We start from the raw sequence: 10,313 nt of genomic DNA on the forward strand, positions 1-10,313 counted from the left end.
TTAGAGCTTATTCCTCAGGTGATTATGTTAGCCTCTATCAGCAGACCTGGGAGACTAGCTCTCTCCTTAGTTTCAGTGGTCAGAGTACACTCTGCAGGCAAGCTCTCCTCTTGCAGGGAAGGTGCCCAGATATCTGGTGTTCAAACCTGCCTCCTGGCAGAAGTTGTGTTNCACTCACCAGAGGTCTTAAGATCCCGTGGAGGGTCCTGTGAGGACCTTGGGGGGTGTCCAGAAACTCCGTGTACAAGGAACCCCGGTGCTGGAGTGGACCGGAAGGGACTTGTGCCCCTGATCAGGCCGCATTATCTGCTTCGCTAGTTAATGCAGTCTCAGATCCCACGCGATTGGATTGGAGCAGACACTGTGTTCCACTCACCAGAGGTCTTAAGATCTGGTGGGGGTTCCTGTGTCGGTCCTTGCGGGTGTCTGAAGACTCTGCGGGCAAGGAACCCTGGTGCTGGAGTGGACCGGAAGGCCAGCTAATGAATTTTGCTCAGCCTGGATATTATGACCATTGTCCCCCAAACTATATAACCTTTGAATCACCCCAAGTTAAGTTGATCTGTCTGCAGCTGGTCTCTCCTGAATTCTTTGCCCTAGTGGACCAATATCTGCTAATGATCCCTGGGGGCAGGGAGGGTCACAGTTCATTATTTAATATGGCCCTCCTGAGTCACACATCAGCCAATTTATCCAGTAAGATGCCTGAGAATTTCCCAAGCAGGCTCTACCACTGCTCCAGACCAGAATGTTGACTTTGCAGAGTGTTTCTGGAAGCCTGTGGGTTTCCTCTTTAGTAAAAATGTTTGCTGGGAGGTCTAGGTTCTTTTGTATAGGGTTTCACATTCTTTCTACCACTTAAATATTCCCAATAGTCTTGCTGCTGAGATGAAAACACTACTTGTTTCTACAGCTTAGTATAGAGTTCTGGGGACATTGGTTGCAGTCAAGACCTGGGCCAAGATCTAGACATAGCAGAAGGATCTAAGCATGTCAGGAAAGTGATTAACAAAGATTCCAGTTTGTATGTGAACACTCTTGGTTTAATATTGCACATATAGCAGGAGGCTAAGTTAGGCTCCTTATTTTAACTATCTGGCTGGTCCAAAATAATGTGTATTTTAATAAGATACCTCAGAGTTCTACTGCCTTCTCCTACTTTGAGGTTGTGGGCACTGTAACTTTCTAGACCATTGACTAAAAACTTATGAAGTGGAGAAGGTAAAAGTATAAGTAAAATTTTTATTCTTATTCCATATATACTTATGTGGGACTACTGCATGGAAATCTCCACTAAAATAATAGTGACGTCAGAAACCTGACTCAACGATGGCTTTATTTAAATTAAATTTTTCTTTATGTGTATGCAGACACATCATTTCTCCTGTGGAAGTCAAAGGACAATTGTGGGCTCTATTCCTCCACCTCTTGGATTACAGGCAGCAAACACCAATCATCAGGTCTAGCCCTCTCATCATTGAGCCATCTCACCAGCCCACTGATGACAAAGTTAAACTATGAACCTGATAGAACTGAGGAGTTCGTATCCTGCCATGTCGTTTTGTGTTGTGTCAAGAAAACAGACTCAGAGAGCTTATGCACGGATATCCTGGAAAGCAAGCTTTCTACAAGCACTAAGAAAGCCTGGGTGTTCAGAGACAGAGAGGATGGAAACATAGATGTTAAATAGGGGTAGTTTTTAGAACAGCTGGAATGGTTATTGGTTGGCTGTTTTGAGATGGGTGGGAAAAGAAGGCAGGGCACAGGATTAAACCATGAGACAGTTAGTTGCTTAGGAAACAGCTGTGGGGAAGATGTCATCTTGTTTTCAACCTTTATCTTCCACCATAATTTTTATTAGGAATATGGCCACTAGGTGCAGCAACATGCAGGGTTATGTTTTGTTTCAGTAGGGAATGAGAAAAACAATCACTAAACATGCCCGTAAAAATGAAATCAAATCATGGTTCTCATTACCATAAAAGTTGTTTTCATCACACACTCTGAAACAAAGATCTTGGGCTTATTCAGCTGTGATCAGACTGAGTTCTGCATTCAGACAAATCACACTTGAAATTCCATTGCTGCCTTTTATTAACTGTGACCCTTGGGGTTCACAGTTGCCCTAATCTGGGTATTCAGACATCATGTGTGCCTGGTATAAATTTGTTAAGTGATGTCCTCAGCAGCTATTATTTCCCCTTAAAATCTTTCTAAAAAAGAAATGTTAAGTTAGACTTTAGGGGGATTGAGCATGGTGATATTTCCAACATGAACCTCAATTTGCAGATCAAGGGAGGAAGACAGGCTCCACATGGAAATGGCTGAAAAAGCAGGTGAATAGTGTCGCCGGAGCATATTCCAGCTTTGCATGATCAATGCTGTTTGAATGCTCTGATTTATTAGAGTGATGGGATAAGGCATTTTTCTCTCCTCCTTTGTACCCTTAATTTAATTTTCCTTGCATGCAAACTCTGTGCCCAGGCTAAGTCCTGAATTGTCTTGTGTGTTCACACACATGCATATATGTACCCACTATGGTGAGTCCATAGAAAAATGCACACATATGTGGATATGAGTGTTCTAGAGAATGCTGCCACATGCCTCATGCTTTTATCTGTGATTTAAACTCTGTGAAGTTAGAGACAGTTCAGGAATGCTTTCCATTTCTTATGGCTGTGTCAATACAACCAAAATCTGAAATCTGAGATGAGGATGCAAGAAAGTAAGATGAGCTAGCCACTGTTGGCCTGGGAACCAGACCAGACCTTTTGTAGCATCCTTTGCAGGAAGGCCAAGGAGGAATCTAACAGGGGAATCACAGGATGTGGGGGTAGGGACTTAGGCCCTTTGTGTTCCCATTTCTCTGGAGCGCCTCATATTTGTCTTTCCCTTCTCTTAGTCTGTGATCAATTGCAATGACATACAGAGCATGCCCACTATCACTTTCGCCATCATCAAACCCATTTCCTCCCCTCTCCGTTACCTATATGTTCAATGCACACACTTACCAGGATACCTGCTGTATATTTTGATCAGGTTAGCCTAAGCAGAAGCTCTTTGTCCCAGCTCATATCTGGACAGCTATGGTGGAACCAGTAGGGGCCAGGTTGATGTTGAATAAGAATTCAGAGCACAGTATGAGTGTAATAAAATATAAAGTGGTTATTGCAGTTTTGGGGTTGAGGTCATTAACCTGACATTCCCCAATAGACAGTCCCTGTGAATTATGGGAGCCATTTTCCTCAAGAAAAATTATTCTAGGACAAAGCTAACAATGACAATAGGTGGTGGGGCTGTGCTTCCTCTGCCCAGATTAGCTAGAGTTCTCTTTTTACCTTTCTTGGCAGGGCTCTGGGGAACCTCTTGGTGTTTCCATGGGCCAACAGCAGCATTTTTATGGTCTTGATACCTCTGATCACCAGAATTTTACTTTCTATAAATCATGTGTCACAGGGGAATATGAACTGGAAACAAACCACGGTTTTGGATCCCAGCAGGTTTTGTTAAAGTCCCACTCTTGAGTGGTGTCCTTCCCTTTGTATTTATATGTTTTAGAGACTGTCTGAAAGGTGAGCACTGTATATGATAAAGGAAACTGCATATGCAGATTCAGTATTGTACATCTGTGGGCAATTAGGTGGATACTGAGAATGGGACTTGTCAACCCGACTTGCAGGGTCAGCTGTAGTGCCCTGTGTTAAGGCTGTTTGAAGTTCTTCCCCTCTCCCCCCCCTTTTTTTTTTGCCAATAACGTTGTAAATAAAAACCATCATACATCCAAAAAAGAAAAAAAAAGTCCCACTCTTGAGCATCATTCATGCTTGATGGAGCCCAGTAGTTGAATTTCTGTTACAGTTGGCCATTTGAGGTGGGTTCTTCTGATGCAGAGGGCTGTGTTTAGGAAACCAGTTATAGGAATTCCCCTGCATCCTTAAAACTATTCTTACAGTGTACATTTCACATCACACACCATGTGGCTAAAAAGATTTCTCCAAGATGTGAAAAAATGCCAGATAGCTTGTGGGAGTGAGTGAATATACCTACACATTTTCTTTTCTTTTTTTGGAAGATAATTTTATAATTATATTTATGTACGGAAAACTTAGTGTACATTTAGCCCAGTTTAGTGACGAGTTTTTAGCCTTTGCCTTGAGAGGGGACTTGTGTCCAGACTAAGGTTCTTAGCTCTTCCACCTGCTTCCTTGCAACTCTACTCTGACTTAATAACTTCACTTACAGATCTTTTCCCTTACAACAGAAGAGCTTATTGTGTGCTATCTTGACTGTTTTCTGTCACTGAGTTTCAGTGAGGCCTCTGATCCTTGTCTTACAAGAAGTCTTCTTTCTTGTTCCTCTTTTTGGTTGTTTTTGAAACAAGATCTCACTAATATAGCTCAGGCTGGCCTCAAATTTATGGCCCTTCTGCCTTAGGCCCCTGCTTGTGAGCATAATTACATACATGTACTGCAGTCAAATACTTCCTGACCAGAAATCATAAGTTTTGGGTTATCAGATTAAAAGAGGGCTGTGGAGGCTTTGGGTGTAACTCAGTGGTTGAACACTTACTTGTCTAACATGGTAAAGCACTGGGCTTAATGCTTAGCATTGCAAATTAAACTAAGTAATTAAAAAATTAGAGAAGATTATGTAAGGTAAGTGGGGTAAGTGAAAATGCTTTTTAGTTTCTGGTATCTTTATAATTGTTTAAATATTTAGTTTAGTTCTCAATAGAGACTTTTCTGTTCTTTGCCACTATGATTTCAGAAAACCTCAGTCCTTAAGGAATTAGACCTCTATTGCATTGTTCAGCCAAGAGCTTTTGTTTCTAACTGTTCCTTTTAATAGCTAAAAGTTACTATGTGGCTCTAGTGGTTACTATGGACTAGAGCTTTCTCCTCCTGTCTTTGGTCATGTTTTACTCATGGGTATCCAGACCCTTGAAGATTTGCCCCTTAATAATTACTAAGAGACTACAAGTGGACCCTAAAGCACTTTCCCAAAAGATAAGATGGGCCACACTTGGGGCAGGAGAGATAGTTCAGTGGTTAAAAGAATTGACTGCTCTTCCAGAGGACCTGGGTTTGATTCCCAGCACCTACATGGTGGCTCACAATGGTCTATAACTCCAGATTCAGGGGAATCTAATGACCATGTTTTGGCCTCTGAGGGCACCAAGCATGCATGTGTAACACAGACATTCATGTAAATAAAATACTCATCCACATTAAAGAATAATAGGGCATATGTAGTGCTAATCTTGAATAAGTATGAGTGATTTTAATGTTAGGAAGAAGGGGCTTGCCCTTTGTCTTAGTCAGGGTTTCTATTCCTGTGCAAACATCATGACCAAGAAACAAGTTGGAGACGAAAGGGTTTATTCGACTTACACTTCCATACTGCTGTTCATCACCAAGGAAGTCAGGACTGGAATTCAAGCAGGTCAGGAGGCAGGAGCTGATGCAGAGCCATGGAGGGATGTTCTTTACTGGCTTGCTTCCCCTGGCTTGCTCAGCCTGCTCTCTTATAGAACCAAGACTACCAGCCCAGTGATGGTACCACCCACAAGGGGCCTTTCCCCCTTGATCACTAATTGAGAAAATGCCTTACAGTTGGGTCTCATGGAGGCATTTCCTCAACTGAAGCTCCTTTCTCTGTGATAACTCCAGCTGTGTCAAGTTAACACAAAACTAACCAGTACACCCTCCCAGGCTAGATATGCAGATATATACTTTAACATGGCTGCTGTGTATCTATCTATCTATCTATCTATCTATCTATCTATCTATCTATCTATCTATCTATCTATCTATCTATCTACTTATTTATTCATTCATTCATTCATTTTCTTTTTGAGACAAGGTCTTTTTTTTTTGACAACTCATAACCTTGACTGTCCTCACTATGATGTTCAGGATGCTGTCTGCCTTTCCTTCCCAAATGTTGGGATTAAAGATGTGTGCCACTATGTCCCGATATTGTGGATTCTTATTTCAAACCCCAAGACTCACTTGTAAACCTGCAGGGACCATTTAAATGAAGGGCAGACCCAATCTACTAAGCACCTTGTGGAATTTCTCTAAGACTTCGGGTTGGATATATGTTGATTTCTGGTATATTCCCAATGCTTGTCAGTTGCCTGGCATTAAGTGGGGATTCAGTACATAGGCTAAACAAGTGATGTCATGGGTAATGGGACTTTTGGATTCTTTGAGTGTTATGAGTCTAAGAAAGAACAGAACCTGGAAATTTCCATTCTATACCAGAGTACTCATAAGCTTGAAAGAAGCCCCCCAAACATAATTTAAGTATTTTCTATATTTTGTGAGCTCAAATCTTATCTAAGTCCTTGATATATAGGGGCTAAAATCTACCAGTGGCAAAGCTAGTTGTAGAACATTCAAGATGGATACCCGAGAACGAGAAGCAGTAGTGAAGAGATCCCTGAGTATTTCTCAAAAATAAAACAATCTGGTTAGATAACCAACAGGGACAACTAGACCACAAACAAAGAGACAGAGTAGGAACATTCTGAACCAACCTTTATGTATTTGGAGGGTGACAATGAGACCCTGTCCCTCTCTGGACACGAAATGGGCAAACAAGAGGGCCCAGGAACACAGAAATACAGGAGCAATTATGTCCTCAGTTCTGGAGACTCTGTGGTCAGGACAGCACGTGAAGACAGTGTCTACTTTTCATTGGTAATACAGGCTAAAGTAGGCCACACGGCTACGATGCTTTCTAAAGTCCTTGTCTGCGGACAGCTGCAATGAAAGCAAATTGTCTAGCTTAGTATCCTAGTGAGGATCTCCTGCTTCTGATCTTCCTGGCTACATGAAATAAAACTTCACAGTACTGACCCTATGGTCTAAGTAAAGCCAGGCCCAATAATAATTGAGGTGTAGTGATTCAACATTTGTGAACTGAGAACATCATACTTTGGTGTTTATCATGCTAGGAATTAGTGGCTATGCGGAAAATTTTGAGTAGTTGATCAGCACCTTGAAGGCAAGGATTGTACGTTTAACTATGTTACCCATAGGCCCTAGCATATACATCTACATATTAAGCATATAACAAATATTCATGGATATAATCCTTAATTCCACTAGGGAAAAACATAAATCTAGAATTATGATGGCAAATCCATATTAGGTATATATTCTTATGTATCATATTAAATGATTTTCCATATATCTGTTATTAATCTTTATAACAATGCCAGAAAAATTAATTGTATTATTAAATCCATTTTAAAGATAAAAATTGATGCATAGAAAACCCCTAAAGACCATAAAGGAACCCAAGACAGAACTCTTATTTGAGGACAGGTAATACGCTCCACATTCTTGACCAGGATGCTCTCCAGTTCTGCAGTGATCTGACTCACATGTGATATGTCAGAAAGAGCAGTGAATCAGGATTATAAATATGAACTGCAGCTGCCCAGTCACCTAAGCATTACTATTCTCAATATCTTCCTATGTTATATAGGATATTTTTTCTTGCTTACTTTAAGGGATTATCAGAAGCAGTTATTCCCTTATCTAAGGAACAAATAAAATATTATATTTGGTTTGTCATAATTATCTATAAAATGCTAATGCAGATGTATAACTCTCCAAAAAGATCCTCACATTCACACACACACACACACACACACACACACACCCTTCAGGGGATCATGAACTACCTTAAATTCACTTAAAGACTTCTGGTTAAGAATAAATGATGTATAGTATGTAGTACTAGACAGAACAGCGTTTTAAACGCCATTCTTATTACCTCAGCCTTTAGAGTCCTTTTCTCTAGACATGGAACCTGAGACCAGTCTGGAGATCCAAATTTCATTGGCCAAGTAACTTTTGGGACTGGCTTCATCTCTGGATTGTATGTGCCAGGACTAGAAATAAATAGAAATACAGATATCATGGTAGATGACTGAACAAAACATCTTACCGGTCTTTGGGAAAAGAGGACTAACCTTTTGATGTCAGGCAAATATGAGCATCATTTCCCTGTTATTTTATTTCTAATTAGGTTAAAGAAAACCAGCCTCAATATCCAAATAGGGTAATGACAGACTCTAGTTTAAGAATATTTCTGTAATTCAGTGTTCTCAGCTGACAGGCCAGCAGATACCAGAAGAGTGAGTGGTCAGAGACCCACTGTGATGACAGATAAGTGCTGCCCAAGATTTGAACTTCATGAAAGACATTCAGCAACAACCTAGCCTACAATCTAGGGACAAGCAAAGCAGAACAATTTGTTTTTCTTGTCAATGAGATTAGTTTTGGGTTGCCTTTGTTTGTAATTCTCTTACAGACTCTATTATGAGGGAATATTTCCTTCCTTCTCACTATACCCTAGCCATGATAATGTCTTTCCTTTTCTACCTCAACAAATTCTTTCTTTTCTTTTCTTTTCTTTTCCTCTTTTCTTTTCTTTTCTTTTCTTTTCTTTTCTTTTCTTTTCTTTTCCTCTTCTCTTCTCTTTTCTTTTTTCTTTTCTTTTCTTTTTCTTTTTCTTTAAAGATTTATTTATTGTATATGAGTACACTGTCACTGTTTCAGACACACCAGAAGAAGGCATTGGATCCAATTACAGATGGTTGTGAGCCACCATGTGGTTGCTGGGAATTGAACTCAGGACCTCTGGAAGAGCAGTCAGTGCTCTTAACTGCTGAGCCATCTCTCTCCAGCCCCATCAAATTCTTTCTTAATTTAAAGTTTTTGTGCTTGTGGTTCTTTCTAGTTGGGATGCTCTGTCTTCACACCTTCATAGAAATGACTTAATCTATTTGTTCAGATCTCAGATCGAATAGTACTTGCTGAATGTTTTCCTTAACAATCTCAGATAAAGTAGCCTCCAGCGTATCATTCTACATCCTGTTCTAATGCCTCTCTCTATAGGACAGCACCAGCTCACCACATGTTCAGGTGTGAGCATGACAGGGCTTATGCTACTGTCCTGGGGTAACTGTCACTTGGCCTACTTCACTCGTGGAAGTGTTGGAAGTTTGATTAGTAAATTATATGGTTAGTATTCTTACTACTGTTGATATTTTCTTGAGTATTTATGTCTGAGTTTGTTAGTTCTAATATGTAATCTCCAAGAGCTCAGGATCCCTGTTTGATGGGTATAGTGAATGATATATGGGAAGCTACAAAACCACTGGACACATTAGCAAATATCTACTGGAAAGTTAGATATCAAATCTTTAAAGATTTAGCTGGGAAAGTTTGGATGTAATTCCTGCTTTATATACTTCTTTTCCTATTTCCCTTCGAAATGGACAGTAAGCAGTAGACATACCCAGGGTAAGAATCACCCTTTGCTTCACTCCTAAATCGAGGCATCAAGATATTAAATGGAGCAAAGCTTTTTTTGTGTTTTTCACTCAAAGTATCAACTTTCTGATACATCCCTGGGTATGGTGTCACATCCTGTAATCACAAAAAGATTAGTGGATTAAATACAGATATCTTTCATAAGATATAATCTATATCTTGATAAGATATAATTTAACACAAATCACTTAAGGTAAACAAAACAGAGTCATTTTTATCCTGTTTATAAGTCAGCTACATACAGGTTAGTGTGTCAAAGATGTAGAAATAGGCCCTTGTAGGCAAAAACCTAGTATGGGGCTGGGGTAGTTGTATAATGATATACAATACACAGAAATAAACTTAGTATGGGTAAGGAACCAATGTAAGTTGGTACAGTCTACCACTGGGAGAATTTTATAGTTAGTATCTCCAGTCCTTGACTGTCTATGTCAAAAACCACTAACAAGAGAGTAGGAACTTATGCAGCCCGGGGCTATAGCTCAGTGAAAGCACATTTGCCTGGTGCAGTCTAGGCTCAGAACTGCATCAGAAAAAGAAAGAAGAATTTTCCCCACATAATTAGACTTGAAATCTAGCCAGACACATATACCACAAAGTAAAAAACTTGGAATTTATCCTTTAACTGACAAGATAATGTGATGTATGTAAACATAGGTTCTCAATTTCAACTTCTGGTTATTAAAGCCTTGTTTTGGACCCATTTCTTTAGTGAAGGGCTTTTCTCCCTGCTCCCCAATCATCTACCTGTGTACAGTGCTAATGCCTCAACATAAATTATGTTGCCACATGATCCACCCAGAACAATCCCAGAACATTACCTTGCTGATTGGCTTAAACCTCACAGCTGTCCTGGCTCCAATAGCATAGCCTTTCGTACTGGTTGGGACTTTCGATAGGTTATATGCCAAACCATTCCACTTCCAGTGGAAGGAAGAGAAGGAAGGTGGGGGTGGGGGG

General features: G+C 40.2%; 1 protein-coding gene across 2 annotated transcripts in view; it reads right to left on the minus strand.

Annotated features, from left to right (window-relative positions):
- Window positions 1–6,524: 6,524 nt before the first annotated feature.
- Pifo (primary cilia formation) overlaps window positions 6,525–10,313 on the minus strand; it is a 20,588-nt gene continuing 16,799 nt past the window's right edge. For both annotated transcript variants that reach the window (XM_021158723.1, XM_021158724.1), the window contains exons 3-6: window positions 10,175–10,273; window positions 9,319–9,449; window positions 7,789–7,906; window positions 6,525–6,767 (exon numbers count right to left, since the gene is read on the minus strand). In XM_021158723.1, the coding sequence (XP_021014382.1) occupies window positions 6,699–6,767; window positions 7,789–7,906; window positions 9,319–9,449; window positions 10,175–10,273 (417 nt within the window). In that variant the 3' untranslated portion in view covers window positions 6,525–6,698. The remainder of the gene's footprint in view (window positions 6,768–7,788; window positions 7,907–9,318; window positions 9,450–10,174; window positions 10,274–10,313) is intronic.

Source organism: Mus caroli, chromosome 3, assembly GCF_900094665.2.
Source record: "Mus caroli chromosome 3, CAROLI_EIJ_v1.1, whole genome shotgun sequence".
Lineage (NCBI taxonomy): Eukaryota > Metazoa > Chordata > Mammalia > Rodentia > Muridae > Mus > Mus caroli.